General features: G+C 38.9%; 1 protein-coding gene across 2 annotated transcripts in view; it reads right to left on the bottom strand.

Annotated features, from left to right (window-relative positions):
- Positions 1–18,044, bottom strand: part of GRK3 (G protein-coupled receptor kinase 3) — a 278,817-nt gene that overhangs the window by 76,046 nt on the left and 184,727 nt on the right. For both annotated transcript variants that reach the window (XM_088467892.1, XM_088467893.1), the window contains 3 exons: positions 14,097–14,170; positions 8,459–8,560; positions 3,984–4,058 (listed from right to left, as the gene is read on the bottom strand). In XM_088467892.1, the coding sequence (XP_088324018.1) occupies positions 3,984–4,058; positions 8,459–8,560; positions 14,097–14,170 (251 nt within the window). The remainder of the gene's footprint in view (positions 1–3,983; positions 4,059–8,458; positions 8,561–14,096; positions 14,171–18,044) is intronic.

Here is an 18,044-nt window from a genome sequence, read left to right as displayed (position 1 = left end):
GGAGTCAATGACATTCGACCATATGGTCTTAAACACTGGAAAATGGGCAAAAAATGATTGGTCAAATTGGTTAAATTAATTTGATTTAACCAATTTATCTGGATGACAATTTTTGTCTGTTTTTCAATGTTTATTAGCAAATGGTCGATTGTCATTGGCTCCCATACATTACAACCAGCAGATTGGACAGATCTCTGACAGATAATCGTATAGTGTATGCCCAGCATTAGTAATACTTGGATGAATGATTGTGGGGACTGGAGACAGAAATGTGACAACGTTTATTATTTTGAAAGCAGTACCTGAGCATTTACTATAAAACGGTAGCATCATTTTATACAATGATAGCAGTACAAAAAAAAGCAGAAAGGAAAATATATTAAACTTATTAGTGCCCTTGGCACAAAGAAACCAGTTACCAATGTAAAAATTCAAACTAAACATTCAGAGGAGAGGGGGCCCGCTGCACATGGGTCTCACACAAGGCGTTAATATACCCCTGAGCAATCCCCATAGGTTTCTATGGGGACTGCAAAATATAGCCAAACTTACCTGGCCCCGGTAGCTAACACCTTCTTTAGATGGCACTAGCCATTGTGTTCAGGAGAGGGATCCTCTGGGTCCACCTCTGCCAGCCCATGTTTGCACATTAGCAGCCTCATGGTCATACATGCTCATTACGCAATAATCACTGTACATTTACTCTTCAGCAGGATGTATGTACTCTTATTGGAGCACTATATAGAACAGAGTTTTCATAAATAGCCCCCCAAAAATCATTTCTTATTGCGGTGATATTAAAGATAGTTACCGGTACAAGATAAATCGCCCCCTAAGTGCTGGCTTCATTGTGTGGCTAAACTAGTTTGTCATACCAAATCATATATAATAAAGATTCTATGCACTCATTTCCTACAAAATGCAGGCGGATTCATTTCTACTGCTTAATCAACAATGATTTGACATCAGGAAAACAAGTCAATACTGTAACCTATAAACCTCTGGTTTGATAAAAGCAGAATTTTCATTAATAAGAAACTATCACAGCTGTGGCCAGAGGTAAGAATCTATTTTCTGCCTTGACCCAGCACGGTGAATCCCTTACTCTTCATTGTACTAACCTAGAGGAGAACAGCTGAAGCTAAAACACTTTATTAAGCAGTGAACTGACCAGGCCCTGGGCAAACCACTTCGGGCAGCTCATTAGGAAAGATTAATATCCTGCCAAAAGCCATGTTACAACCTATATTTGACATTCTCGGCTATGGCCTTTATTAGCAAAGACCTTCCAAATGAGAGCTAGTGAATAGCTCTATCCATTGGTACTTCAGTTCCCCAGTCCAGGGTCACAAACATACCTATACATCCATATTATAGACTAGCTGTTGCCCTTGGCTTTGCCCACAATGAAATAGATTCTGCCAACATTATTTATTTTTATATTGGAGATGTTCTAGTTGTATTGCTTTGCATAGGAGCTCTGTCGGGAGAGTGGCCCACGTGACCAGCTGTACCTTCACCCACCACTCACACCAATGTCACTGTGTGCCCTGTGCACAGACTGCTATTCCTATCCTATTCAAGTGAACGCGTGCCTAAAGCACCTTCCCCCCCCCACCCCTTACCGGCCGCACGCATTGGGCCACACCTATCTCTTGCATTGATGTCAATCAATTTTGTTTTGGTTACTGCTCAGCTTTTACTTGATGGATCAAGATGAAACAAGTTGCAGGTTATTTCTGCTAGTGAAGAATTATCAATATACAATAATCGCATAACTGAAATGTAAAGGAAAAATAAGATTTGATAGGGGAAATATGCCTGGTAAATATAGAGGTAAAGAACGATGGATTATTTGAGTACAGCTGCTGAAGTGTAAGTTATACACTAAGCACTAAAAGCGGTAAATCGTTGCCCCTAGCATCTGGATGGGGAATGTCTAACCAGTGCTGAGGATGGTCACACAAAATACAATCTCTGGACTCCCATCATTACATAGTTATGTGTTAAATAAACACACACTAGTAACAGTTGAAAAATATACAATTAAAAGGGGAAGTAGTTTGCAAGCCATTTACATCATTGTTATTGAGACACACCAGACCCTCAATAAGCCCACAAGAGATTTCAGAGCAGATTGCAGAAACACACAGTATATTTGTGCAGAGAAACCTGTAATGAAGTGTCATCAGATCAATAATATGACTGAATGGTCATCTGCCACATCCCAGCTCTTAGTGCATATTTCCTTGCTATCAACACAATTATGTCTGTCCCTGCTTTCACCATTTACCACTTATACTACAGTACTTGAAAACAGCTTTATCATCAGTCTGACTTTCCAAACTTGTTTGGATAATCCAGGATGTAATTACCGTACACAAAATAATTATACACTAAATTAATAATTGTGCATCAAGACCTATATCTCATACTCTAAGGTTTATTCTGGATTAATAACAATAATCTCATTAGAGTAAATCTGAATGTGGCAACAAGCCAAACAGCAATGGAAAATTTTAGCAGAAGAGCAAATACGCTTATGGCATTCACTTCTGGAATGCTTTTTAATAATTATATTAAGCGTGTAATATGCCATATGTAACCTTTGATAATGTTACTCCCTCCACACCTCTGCTAATTATATACAGTACTTAACCATTATTGCTATATAATAAGACAGAACTCCGCTTTCATTGTCTATTTCTTCGCTACATCAGAAAAAGTCCAAAACTGAACTAAGGGCCTGATTCATTACGGATCGCTATTGGGATCGCAGCTGCGATTACGCACGCAGTCCCACTGCAAAAATATGCTAATGACTGCTACTGCAATGCCGTCGCAGCTTAGATTGATTATTCCATGTCAGGAACTCTAACCACATTGCCTGGTCCGATGACATTAGATTTTCAAAGCCTGCGCGCACAACCCGCGGCCCACGATATCATTATATGCAGGTCACGATAGAGTTTGAGGAAAAAAAAAGTTATTAGATATTGATATAATTGAGTGAGTGACAAGTTTTGCATATATTAAGGAGAAATGCAGTGAGATACATTTTGATAACCTATTAGATAGAGCTAGTTTAAAAAGAGTTGAATACGTTTTAATTCCTCATAAATTGATGAAAAGTCACACTTTAGGTGGCTGATTCGGTGAGGGAGGGGGACTTAACCTGCAGGCCGCCTTTGTCCAGTAAAAGTCAAACTGTACCTTAGGTGATAAAAGGCAGTACACATCAGCTATAAAAAGAGGGGGACAGCTTAGAAATGGATAAGCAAAACGAAAAAAAAATTATAATTTTGTTAGAAAATACAATAATTTTTTCTTCTTCTTTTCTACGCTAGAAAACCAGGAAGTCATCCAAGTGTCATCATAGTTTTATCATTAATACATTTCTAATTTTTCTTCTTACTTTTATTTTCTATTATTGCTTGGTTTGTTTTTGTAGTAAAATTCTAATAATATAAGCAAAATTATGTTAACATTTTTTTAATTTCTATTGTTTTGATTGATATACAATAAAAAGATGTAAACTCAATCAATGTCATCGAAAAGAATAAAACAATTCTATCTATAAAGCACAAACATTACGTAGCACAGTACATTCAAGGGGATTATGACAAGAAATGATGAACAATGACAAAATACAGAAAGTAAAGATGGCCCTTTCCATACATCCTGATTGCTGACTTTTCAGCTACCCCACCAGGTCGATTATGCTGGGAGGAGAGGTGTTGAATGAGTCATCAAGCTGTCAGGACCACCCACTTTGCACAGGGGGCAGGGCCATGACGACGCTGTTCAGTAGAAATCCCGTGATAAAGCCATCATCAGGCCTCTGGGAGACTTACCCACTTTTCCAGGCGTCCGGGACACCTAGCAGAGATTCAGAAGTCTCCCGGACGTTCCAGGGAGAAAGCAAATATACCTTACAACCCAGAATATTCTCTACAGATAAGATACAATACAAGTTTAGGTACCTGAAATAGAGCAGGTGGCACTTGTTTCTTCACAAGATGAGCTTGTACATGGTCTACAGCTTGCTTGGAGAATGGCTATGGATAAAAAATAAATATTATAAATTAAGGTTCATCAGATGTAGATTTTATTGGAGGTTAATTAAAGGGTGCATGGTCATTATATGAAAACTATATTTAATTCAATTTTTTTTTCAACCACTGCATCTCCTTTTATGGAAAATCCAATCTTATTCCTGTGAAAATGTAATTCTGACATACTACACAAGATATTTCAAATATTGTTGTGATATAAATATGCAGATGTTATATGAATTGGTAGATATGCTTTCCACTGTTCTTATGCTTCCATTTAAATACCCTGGGAGTACAATATTTACATGTGCATTTAGGTGCCCCTTAACAAGCTAGGTAAAATGGTACGGACACATCAAAAATGTTCTTCGTACAATTGTTAACACTAGAAACACGATCTTGTTTGTATTTGACATTTTACAAAATAAACTAGGTTTATGAGGTAGAAGACCTACAGTCCCAATTACAAATTGGAAGGTACTTGTTCATATCTGCAATTAAATCCCAAGGGCAGACTGTGCAATGTAGAGCTGATCCTATCTGTCCATTTATATGAAGCAATTTGTCAGTGACAACAAGACTTTGGTAACCAAATCCCTAGAGCATGCATCCCTGTATCTTATAGCAAACACTAATTCTGACTGAAATATGAATTGTTTAAAAAGAATAAAAGCATTTTTACATCCATTTACACTCTATTATTGGAGGGTTGAAATCTTAATATAAGATTAACAAACAATCCTAAAACATAAGAAGCTAGCAGCGCTCCAATACTGTATTATTTCCTACATCTTTAACCAGCATCAGGTACTGAAGCATCATTTGTAATGGGAACAATAGTAATAAATGCAGGCACAGAGGCCTCAAGTGCAATTAGGCTAAGGGATGAAAACAGCATTTAATACATTTTATTCCTGCTTTGAACTGGTTTTTAAGTGTGGTGACTATGCCAGATCATTGAATGCAAGTAGAATGTCCTGCTTTCCTTGTATTCTTTAAATAGACTTAAAAGGTGAACAGAAAGCAGAGCAGCAAAAAAAATATTAACCCCCCCCCCTCAAGCAGCAATACTAGACATCTAGCATGCGAGCATGTGATGTTTATATGTAGAGGTCTAGAGAGATTAGCGTGTTTGGGAGCATGCCATTGCCTTGGGTGCCAAAACACCTTGCTCTAAGACCGTAAAGTAATGTGAATGGGGGTGGTACAGGACAGGGCTTCCAGTTCATGAATCTTACTTTATCCATTTAACTAAATAAATGTAAAGAGGCAGTGGAGTGATGTTTTTCTACTGCGCTTGCGTCTAAGTCACCCTGCACATGCTTCCCGAATGTTATCGCACAGAGTCGCAGTACTGAAATGTATTAGAAATGTATTGGGCAATCTTAGGAGGTGAAAGGGAGGTGGCTATACAGACGCACAGAGATGCTGCGTGTTATGGGAATGTTGTGGGCGTGTTGCTGAAAGTGGTTGCGTACAAAGACGCTTCATTGCTCACATTGGAGGCCATACTCAGATGGAAAACCTGCACCTGGCATTGGACTGGTTCAAATTTCGATGGTGCAAACGATGGCGGTGCCTAAAGATGCACCAAGAAGTGTTTAGGGGCTAAAGATGCACAAAGTGGGCGTCTCAGTTCTTGCACATTCGGACACATGGCTGTGGCTTTGTCGCGGTATTAGCAGACATTACAGCAGCAGAAAACGCAGACACGGAAACGGCTGCTTTTAACTCAGAATCAGCCCATATTAATATCTATGGAACTGCGTCAACATAGGCCTACAAGTACACTGTATGTTACACCTAATGGCTAAAGGACATACATTGAAAAATAATGTGACTGGACTTGAAAATGTATATTTAATGTACTAAGGGGTCTATGTACTAAGTTTTGGAGAGAGATAAAAAGTCAACGGAGATAAAGTACCAAACAATCAGGCTGTGTTTGAAAAATGACAGCTAGGAGATGATTGGTTGTTACTTTATCTCTCTCCAAGGTTTAGTACACAGACCCCAAATGTTAACAGCAAACAACGATGTAAGATGCATTTGCTAAACACCTTGCAAACCCATGTGACTGCAATAAGAGAATTCATTCAGTGCTTTACAGAACATGCATCGACATATATGTGTCTCCTAAACGTCCACATAATGGTTTGGAAGGACAGCAGTGACCATGTTCTTCAAGATATAAACCTACACAAATACATGTTCTTCCCCTTTTACATGTCCTCCTTTCAGTCTAGATGTACAGTATTAGCCATATCTGAGCATTGTCTATAGATATCTATAGAAGTAAATTATAAAGTACTGCAGATATGCTACAAATTAGGACCCACTTCACCACTAACCTTAATATGCAAGTTGTACTACCATATAAACTGTATTCTATTAAAATTCACACATAATGTCATGTACTTGAATAAATTCACGAATAAAAATTCCCAGACTTCCTCTGGAAACTATGAAATCCATTTCCCATATGAAAACATATATTGTAACATTCATAAATGTGTATATTAAACTCACCAGCATTTATAGGAGTTGAGGTTTGAAATTGTATGTAACTGTTCAATTATGATATTATTAAGAATTGTCCTCGGTTTTAAGCACTGATACATTGACTACAATGCCCTAGTGGTCTTAAGTGGCCTATCCATTTCCCTGGCTTTGTGAACAATCCGACCAAAACCAGGAGGTTTTGGTCGCATTGTTAACAAAGTCATGTAATGGATAGCCGGCAAGGACCAGTGAACATGCCCATCAACCTGACTACGCTCGTCAGGTTCAGCATGTTCAGAGATAGGCGGTCGGGCTCCTGCACTGAATGATGCTCAGTGAACGCCGTTCAGTGCGGGCACCGCACCTCGGCGACCTGAAGGTCTGAACGCTAGACGTTCAGTCTTTCAGGTCACCTAGTGGATAGGCCCCTTTACCTAACAGGTTAGGTGCAGAAAAGTCCTCTCTGCTATAAAAACCCTTACCTCTATTACTTAGCATTATAAAAAAAAAGCCTGATGCCTAATTACATCCCCAATATTCAGTCCACACATAACATTACATATTTTCTCTTTCCTAGCTTTCACATCCAGCTGACCTCATGCCAGAACTGTTCTGTGACTGGATCACACAGCCCACCAAGAACCTCTGCAATCTGGCTGGACCAATATGCAATAGGTAATATTTATCCTTCTGTATCAATTATTATTATCTTTTATTTATATGGCGCCACAAAGGGGTTCAGCAGCGCCTTACACAGTACATAAATGAGCACACAAAAGAAACAGTTAAAATACAAAACAATGCAGGACAAGGACATGGTTTATAAACATAGCTGCATAACACAAGCAGCAGGGCCTCAGCAACCAAGTGTTAGGTGCCAATTTGGGCAGTTAGGAGTAAATAGAATATAAGCAGGGGGAGGAGAAGCATGTGAGGGACTAGGGCCCTGCTCCTGAGAGCTTACATTCTAAAGGGGAGGGGCAGAGAGACAGGGGCGACACAGATGGGGTAGAGAGTGAGGAAGGAGCATGGAGCAGTGGGTTAGGATACAAGCAGCGGAATGTGCGTGTATAAGATGACCTGATGTAATGTCAAACTTAACTCCTTCATTCATCTATCTCTATGACAAAAATTTTTATTTTGTTTACAGTATGAGTTATTTACTTGAGAGATGTACAAAATAAAGTTGTAGCACTTTCATTTGTGTGCGTTACATTTTAACATCTAAGTACATCCCGCTAAAAATGCAGCTATTGTGGGACTGTCCTATTTCCCTATAGATTGTAAGCTTGCGAGCAGAGTCCTGTTATCTCATTGTGCTCAATCTTGTTTTATTACAGTTTTGTTTCCAATAGTAAAGCACAACAGAATATGCTGGCGCTGAATAACTAACTGTTAATAAATATAATATACATAATTGCCAGTATCTTATATATAGCAGCTCCGATTTAGGAGAAGAGGTCTCTTATCATGCTACAGAGTATATATATATATATATATATATATATATATACAGATGTACACTGTTACAGGTAAAAGCAGACAGTAACAACATACTATGTGAAGTATCTTGCAGGAACATGTAGGTGCTTGGTTTTATTCCCATATTCTGTGGCTAATGTAATGTATGGGAGCATTGCTGTACTGTATTATGTAAACTAAGTGGCTTTCAAAACATGTTTTATCCCACTCAAAAATTGACAAAAGCCAACAATCCAGCCCACTGTTCTAACAGAGAAAATATCAAATGAGGTGTCATAGTTTTTCCTTACACCAAAGGAAATGAATTTCAATAAGCGTGCCAACTTCCCTTCTCGCTCACTACCTTATTCCCCAAATGCCTGGAGACCAGAATTAAGCTCTCAGCAAAAGCTGTCTGAGAGATGAAGGAGAATACTTACATGTGAACAAGATAGTAGCTCTTTCATTATATTTGTATCATAAATCTCTCGGCTTCTGCAAAGGCGGTCCTCCTCCGAATCCAGCTTCTCGTACTCTTTTATCTGAAAGCAGAGAGGGGTAAACGCTTTACTGAGAAGTCTGCATTTCCTGCCATTTTGTTATATTTGGTAGCTTTCCTTACCTTATATAACCCCCTCCCCCTAAAACACTTTCATTATGAATTAGCAGTGGCTGGCAAATTAATACCTATGTGTGGATAAAGAAACATTAATGAGTAAAGAGATTTATGGAGTCCCATTGGTCCTTCCACAGCCCTTCAGACATTGAAGATGATGGAGGGTGATGCTAAACTAGAGGAAAATAAGCTGAAAGCATGGCACATAAAATTTACATATCCTAAGTACTTTAGAGAGACAAATACAATCAATATACAGTTTTTCATGAGAGGAATGGTTATTAAAAAACATGCATCAAAAGCAGTGTACAACATACTTTTGCATAGGTACCTCACAATACAGACAAGATACTGCTACGCTGGGTATAATGCCACTCATGCAACAATCCTTTATACAGTATGGTTCTCAAACTCGGTCCTCAGGACCCCCCACACAGTTCAGGTTTTCCAGGTCACCCAGCAGGTACACAGGTGCATTCATTGCTCACTGACATATTTTAAAAGAACCACAGGTGGAGCTAATTATTTCACTTGCAATTCTGCGAGACCTGGAAAACATGCACTGCTTGGGGTCATGAGAACCGAGTTTGAGAACCTGTGTGCTAGACTATAGCACCTTGCGTGGTCCTCCAGGGTGCTTGTACTACAGTGAATTGGTGACACAGGGCTGTAAAGGCACATCAGGTTCTGCTCATACAAGCAATCCTATTAGAGATGAAACATCCTAGGAGCTAAGTGAAATGCATTGTATGTATTATATTCATATTATACTGTACCATGAGTAGTGGACTATTCTGAACACAAATGATATAATTCTGTCAGCTTATATATTTCTTTTTTAGACCTTGACATGCAGCACTTCATAAAACCTAATGCTAGTACAGTCAAGGAAGCGCCCTTAGAAGCCTGGGAAAATTTCTATCCTCGGATCTCTTCATTCTGACAGCTATGTTATAACAGATCCAGTGCCAATTATAGTAATCAGATTCAGCAATGAATTCAGACCAAGGCTGTTTTCTCACAAGAGTGCCAATTCGGACTGGCAGGACTTCATGTTGCAGAGAACGACACTGTCACACTGGCATACACACACACACCTTCCTAATCATTATGTATGTGGTATGAAAACCTTTGAGTTTCCAATACCACAAAGCTCGGAGGGAGACTTCCCTCTGGACAGCAAATCTCTGCATTTATATGAGTTATCACTTGGCACAGCAGTCCAGAGGTCTATTTTTCTGCAATGCACAGACTGCCAGGGAAAGCAGCTTGCTAGTAATGCCCATTAGACGAATGCTTCACCCTCAAACTGCTTTCATATTTATCTCTGCATACATAAAAGGACCACAAGGTGTGCACATGAAAATAAGGCTTGCACAAGTATAACCATGTATCTTTGGAAAGTAAATATAAGGTGATGTTTGGGTTGGAGCAAATGCTATTTAAATGTAATTGCAAGTTACATGATCAGTTTAAGGCACATAAGAATTTTTGATAAATATGCATAAATGTGGCTCAACCGATTAGCTCGACTGGTATATGAAAGAAAATGATAGTTTTTGATGTGTTCTGTTCTGGGTGGCGTTTGTATGTTCTACACCTGTTTCCTCACACAAAGACATATTGGTTTGTGTGATAAACAGGCTGGTTGATGTGAATGAATAACAGCACTGTGTAATATGTTAGCCTTATATAAAGAGTAATAATAATATCCTAATGGTGGACTACAAATCATATTTGGCTCTCCACTTTCCAATCATACCCTCTATCTACTGAGCAATGTGGGAGATAATGACTTCAGACCGTTAGCATGGATCAATAATACAAATGTATGTATACAGTAGCACGGTTATATCATAACAAACTTTTTTTTAATTCAATTTAAGTTCACTACCTTGGAATAACCTCAGAATACATTGTAATTAGTTCTAATAGACCAACTGAAGACTAGAGCCACTATTGTAGCAGACACATTGCTTTGCCAATTGTAATGTTACCAAGTGGCATAATTATAATTAAGATGCTGATTAACTTGTTACCTTCCTGACTTTTTACATGATATTGCAGACTAGCTCCTGTTTAATAAAGTACAATAAAAATGGATTAAATCAATTTAATTAAATGCATGCTGGTGTACTGCACAATCCAGATGTAGAGGTCACGATTACTCACAACAATATAAGCTACTAATATTTTGCTACACTGGAATTCACATAGTGAGTGCAATGTCAATTAGTGGTCTTTTTCCATGTCACAAGAGCATGGAATGGTTGCAGAATAGTGTTTACAATGATCCTACCCATGAATATAGGTCAAATGCAACTTCAGGACATTCACCTCACTTTCTAAAAATGTATAAACTTGGAAGGAAAGAATGTGCAATAAATGTCATGCTGTTCACATAACAGTGTTCTGTCTTATTAGGACTCTAGGGGCCTGATTCAGACCCACTGGCGAGCGGCTGTCCGCGATGGAGCGGCTGTCCGCGATGGCCGCGGTTTGGTGGCGGGTTCTATTCTGTTCTAAACCCCGGGGGTTTGGTGGCGGTTTTGCAGCGGTTTCTAAATGACAGCAATGTTCTATTCTATTCTAAAATGTGTTTTGAGTGTGGTTTGGCAGCGGTTTTGCTATCTGCAGATATACTAAGGCCAAAACCTCTGCAAAACTGCCATCAAAACACATTTTAGAATAGAATACAACAGGACTGTCATTTAGAAACCGCCACCAAATCCCCGGGGTTTAGAACAAAATGGAACCCGCCACCAAACCACCGGGGTTTAGAATAGACTAGAAACCGCCGGCAAACCGCCGCTTAGTAAATTTTGCCAAAGGCATTCATACTCTGTATAAGAGAAGGTAAGGGGTTCCTGTGCATAAACACCACTATTCTGATGCGGATGACAAGTGAAATATTCTCCTGCACCTTTCATGGTTCATTGGCCGCCAACGGGTTACAAGGGCGAGTAAAGAACAGAAGACTGCTCCATGGAATCATATTGCAAAAATAAGTGCAATCAAACTTGCCTAGTTCACCCTGTACTGCACCATAGGCTGCAATCTAAGTGTGAGGAAAGCCCTGTGTTCCACCTAGTTGCTTGGTAACCAGGGGATTTCCCGAGCACAGGTTGCTAAGTGAGCTTATTTAAATATACAAGTACAGGCATATTGTAGTTATTTATACAGATCAAAAGTAAGATTTTTTTTCTACACCACACAACAAAAAAAAAACCTAAGAGCAACTGACTTTAGTTTCTATGCTAAATATGATGTTTGTTTCTCCTTGTGGCTTCTAAAACCTATATTGCCATATGTGCCTCTGGTTCAGTTCTCTGTATTCTATATGCATGCATCTACTGCTAATAAAAACTAGAGATGAGTGGTTTGGTTTTGTCTTGGAACTTCCCACCAAGTTCGGATCTCAGAACAAGGCAAAACGCCATCTTTCACGGGCATCCGTGCCGATATGTCGGTTAAAGATGGCATTTTGCCTTGTTCTGGGATCTGAACTTGGTGGGAAGATCAAGTCAAAATTGACCCCACTTCTAATAATAATAAGACTCACTTGTACCCTTAAGGTGTCTAAGAATACATGCCTTACAAGGTGTAATTACTACAGTATAAGGAGGCCTCTGGAGTGATTGGGATAAGGCACTCTGCAACCAATATTTTCACTCAATTTTCCTCGCAAACCTTAGATGTGTGCAAGAAAATGAGAAAAGATTGTCTAGCAACTGAAATGGTAATATGAGCAGCCGGACATGGCAGGGAGTTCCGGCCGCACATCGGAGAAAAATGAATATGCCCCAAAGAATTCCCAGGAATTTTAACCATGCACAACAAATTGTTACCAGCTACAATGTAGCCCCATCCATACAGGCACATTCAGACTACCATTCTTTACAGAACATGCATATATCTGTAGTTGAACTAAACACAAATACATACAGTAGAATTTGATGGCAGATCAAAACAACAAGGCTCATCTGGTCCACCTCATTTCTGTTACTAAAAACCTCAGATGTACTTTATGCCCAACATAGGTGTCGGAACGGGGAGGAGAGGGGGGGGTTTGAAGCACAGCCCCTAACGGTCCGCGGCTGCAGTCCCTGCACGCCCAGGTAAGAGGGAGGGGAGCACCGGAATGATTTTTCTGTTGAACCCCCCAACATAAAATCGTACCAACGCCCCTGATCCCCAGCAAAGTTATTTTACGCAGACCATGCACCATTTTTCTTGCCCTCTTTTTTGTCCTTTCAGAGATGAAAACAGTAGTCTAGGCGATAACTCACCAATGAAATAAATAGTGGTTTCACAACTTCTCTCTTCTACAAATAATTGCTCTCCTTAGGAAATGTAAATTAAATTACACATCCCAGCGTGTCCTAAAAGCAAGACTACGGCAGGGCATGCTGGGAAATCTAGTTCCACAGCAGCTTAAGTGCCACTAATTGCCTAACCCTGCAGTATAACATACATCTGCCTTTCCCTATTGCATTATCTGTCCATCTGAAATAATGACTCCTAGATACCTTTCCCCTTTGGTAACTATAATTTGTCTGTCTTTAATACTATATTCACCCTTAGAATTTTTTAAACCAATGTTCATGACTTACCTGTAGTTGCCACAATCTTTCTTCTAACCTGCCCACTGTAGCTCATCAAACCTATTGCTTACCCCTGTGGTGTGTGTATTCCATTACATAATGTGTAGAAGGCACACTTTTCCTTCAATAACAGTAGTAAATATAATCAATATATGTATTAAAAACTAGAGAACTCATATCTGTCAACCAGTATTATATCCCATCAAGCACCTTCCAATCCGCTCCCAGCATTCCAATGTATTTATCAGTCTCCATGCCAAAGGCCTTACATAAATCTAGATAAGATACTTCTACAGCTCTACTTTGATCTATTATCTTAGTACAATTTTTGTATGTTAATTATTAAATGAAAGGTTTTTTTTCCCACTATTTCTTGTAGCAGAGGAAAAAAAAATCTTTTTTTTTTTTTAAAACAGGTTTTTCTTCTGATAATGGGGCGATGAGAATAAATGTGTAAAAGGCTATTTCATTAGTATAAAAATAAATAACTACGACGGGAAGTTTTTGGGACAGATAATCATGGGGGACAACAGTCACAGGTTTAAAACATCCAATGTAAAGAATATCTACCAAACCACAACAAATATATGCATGGCTATGTACTGCTGTAATATTTACTGACCTATGACTACAATAAAGTCCCAAAGTGATCGCAGCACAAAACCGATGGGATCCAGTGTAAACCAAAGTATGAATATACAGTAGCAGCCAGTGTGACAATACATAGCTGATAAAGTATCCCAATAGCTGAGTGGCAGCTCTAAACCAATTCACACATGCCCAGCTCATATGCAATCATCATTCTACACAATGCGTTTACTTTTCTGGAGGTATATCAGAAAGAACGTGACCACTTACCTCTTCATAAAACTTAAGTTGGGGGACACCTTCATCAATTTCATTCATGCAAAAATCCTTGAAAAGCAGGAAACCTAAAAGAACAGATGGAAGGGCGTTACTAGTGCATCTATACATTTCCTTAGTATATTATACAAAGTTCTAGGACATTAATAACTGTTAGAAATCTCTATGGAACAGGAGTGGAATTAGAAAAGAACATACATTACTTTGAATATATTATATAATATCCATTATTGTGGCTCGTGACTGGATATCTTTGCATGTTCTTTTAGCCAGTTGGGACATGAACAAGATTTGCCACAGCCACAGTTTTATAGAGTTGGACAAGCAAAGGCTGATATTGCTGTTTGGCCCAAGCACTGTGACAGGATCACTGGTCGCATAGATCATTTTGGGTAGCAGCCTGGTGATGCCACCTTAGTATCTTGGGCCCATTGCTCTGCTCTCAAAAACAGAAGAGCACAGGTGTCTTTGGAACATGCAGAAGAGCTGCCTCGACAATGTTCTCTGCAGGGGCTTCAGAAAGAAGCTAGGGTCTTTCTAACCTTCCAAACATGTAGCAGCACTGACCCCTGCAATCCTGTAGCTCTGTCCTTGTTGTTGTCAAATTGGCCATGTATGTGGGTGGTCAAAAGGATGATCCAACACTTACCCAGAGAGTCAGTTAATTTCCTGCTCACAAGGGGGACTGCCACTGAGGCCAGATTACGATGAGACAGGCTGATAATTGGCAACTTTCCGCAATATTTTCTAATATGCCCGACATAATCCTATCTATTGTAACATGATTGTAAATGGGCACTACTTTAATGGTGACGCCACACATGCTGCCATATAACAGAATGAACTACCATAAGCCTATACTGACACATCAAATATCTACAAAATGATGGTGCTGTATATACCCCCCCTCCCCATCCCATACACAGACACAAAAAGGCAGATACTCCCACCCATTACAGTGGCTGAAATGGTATGCAAGAGTTCAAAGGTCACATTATTACAGGTGTATAATACTACTGGTCCCATATCCAAAATGCTTGGGACCAGTGGTATTTTGGATATCGGAATATTCCGTATTTTGGAATATTTGCATATCATAATGAAATATCTTGGGAATGGGACCCTAATATACACACAGAATGCATTTATGTGTTATATACACCTTATACACACAGCCTGCAGGTCATTTTATACAATATTTTCAATAATTTTGTTGCTCAAGCAAAAGTTTGTGTACATACATAAAATTAATTTGTTTCATATACACCTTATACACACAGCCTGAAGGGTCATTTTATACAATATTTTTAATAATTTGTGCCTTAGACAAAGTTTGTGTACATTGAACTATCAAAAATCAAAGGTTTCATTAGCTCAGTCATGCCAAAATAATTCTGTATTTCGGAGTATTTGGATATGGGAGACTAAACCTGTATACTGTACAAAAAACAATGTAAACCAGAAAATAGCAGATTGTCTTACAGGAACAAGCATTGTAAGCAGTCGAATGACAATTTGTAATAGAGACGTAACATTACAGTATTTACTGTACAAATACATTTGATGATAAATGGAAGGAATGGAAACAACGCTAAAGCTTCTTGTAATGTTTATTTCACTGGCTTAAGAAGAATCTGTTCAGTATGTAGATTAGATTTTCGGGGGAAAAACAGCCCACAGCAGCTAACAAAGTAGGTCAATATAGTTCTGCTTTCTGTTGTAACTGATTTTATAGACGTTTAAATGTAATCATACGACCATTTTAAAACTGCAGACGGTAAACATGTGCTGATTCGGACTGTGAAGTACAAGTTAACATGTTTCGCTGTTTTTCTTGAACAGTCATTTTTGGATACAAAGCTTATCTTTCAAGAATGCAGTGCTGACTTTCATTAAGTGGGCAAGCTTAAGGTCACAGGGATTTATTTCATTAATCTTAGAGCATTATTAATGTACAGTAGCGCTAGAAAAAAAAGTAAATACAACTAAATGTTGCATACAATGTAGTGGTGGTCTGACAAATAAGGGGGAGGGAGCCAGTAGAACAGTTGTACATGTGTTACATAATAACTCCGGTTTCCTCCCACACTCCAAAAATATACTGGTATGTTAACTGGCTCCCAACAAAAAATGTATCCCTAGCGTGTAAGTACATGCGTGTACATGTGATAGGGAATATAGATTGTAAGCTCCACTGGGGCAGGGACTGATGTGAATGGACAAGTATTCTCAGTACAGCGCAGCGGAATATGTGTGCACTATAATAATAATAAATGGTAACTAATACAGTGGGTGTCATTTGGTGCTATGATAATGGCACAGGGTATTGCACAAGGACTGTATTTACACCCTACCTGGCTGTGCAACTGTTCACTGATCCAAACACACTATGGGGTCTATTTACTAAGCAGTGTTAGGAGACAGAGTGAAAAGTGATCAGAAAGTGATAAGGTGCCAGCCAATCAACTCCCAGCTGTCATTTTTCAAACACAGCCTGTGAGATGACAGTTGGGAGCTGATTGGCTGGCACCTTATCACTTTTCACTCTGTCTCCTAACACTGCTTAGTAAATAGACCCCTATGTGTCAATGTACCAAGTAGTGAAAAGAGAAGTGGACCATTGGAGAACTTGCCCCTACAAATCAATCAGCACTGAGGTAGCATTTATCCAGTACATTCTATAAAATGATGGTTAGAAGCTAATTGATTGCTACGGGCAACTAGTCCACTCTTAAGAAGATTTAATGCATTTTCCTTTGAGATTTGGAATCTACATCTCACCCTAATGACAGGAGGCATAAATAGTGGAAATTGTCATTAATATTCTTACATTTTCATAAACTCCTGAAAGGATAATATATATACGTTTGTGGATGTTACTTGTAAACTTTTTTTTTAGTTAACCTCCATAAAATTTTGAGGTCCTTTAGAAACACTTTGGTCGCGCAAAATGCAGATGATAGATTGTTACTGTACATTCCATCAAAGCGATTAGCCAAATATCAAACACTGCTGTTATATATATATATATATATATATATATATATAGGGGTAGATGGACTAAGCCTTGGAGAGAGATACAGTGGAGAGAGAGAAAGTACCAACCTATCATCTTCTGTCAAATTTTAAACACAGCCTGTAAAATGACAGTCAGTGCCAACCAATCAGCTCCTATCTCCATCTACTTTATCTCTCTCCAAGGCTTAGAACATCTCCCCCATAGTGACAAAGCCATAGATCTCAGCAACTTCATTATTGACTGCCAACTGTCTCCAATGTCTTAACAGAGATGTACATCAGATAACTCTGAGGAAAAGTATTGCAGAAGTTTCATGTTCTCGCAATTAATGTTTAAGTTCCACTATTGCTTGGCAAATCTGCATTGCATTTGTAAATCTGCTATTAGCAGAATTTAGCCTATAACTGAGCAAGAAAATATTTTGCACAGTATTGAAACTGTTGCTGGTTATGGGAGGTAGTTCTTTTTACAACATTCACAATGTAGACATTTGTCAACAGTAAGATGTTGAGCACACCATGCCGACATGGTACCATTGTTCGTAAAAGCATAGTAACCATAACGGCAATATAAGTTTAAAGGTGATGCTTTACCATCATGTGCTGTTCACAAGGTTACAATACTTAACTAGCATTAGTACTGAGCTGGCATAGCGTGCTCAACGTCACGCTGCCGACAAACTGATTGTCAACATTGTTACTGTCGGCAAAGTACAGTGATCCACTAGTAATAACCTATGGAATTATGGAATTGATCATAGGTTAGAAAAACAACTTGGACTATTTAGTCACTGCTTACAAAGTAGAATGCATAAATTCCTGAGGGCAGCAGATTCATTTTACATGCACCTATCAGTCCAGTATCACCATGTACAATGTATACAGAGATACTGTTTAAGTAATTGACAGAGGAAGGTGAACTGC

This window comes from Taudactylus pleione, unplaced genomic scaffold, assembly GCF_031769625.1.
Source record: "Taudactylus pleione unplaced genomic scaffold, aTauple2 ptg000078l, whole genome shotgun sequence".
Taxonomy (NCBI): Eukaryota; Metazoa; Chordata; class Amphibia; order Anura; family Myobatrachidae; genus Taudactylus; species Taudactylus pleione.
This window is presented reverse-complemented; position numbering and strand designations above follow the sequence as displayed.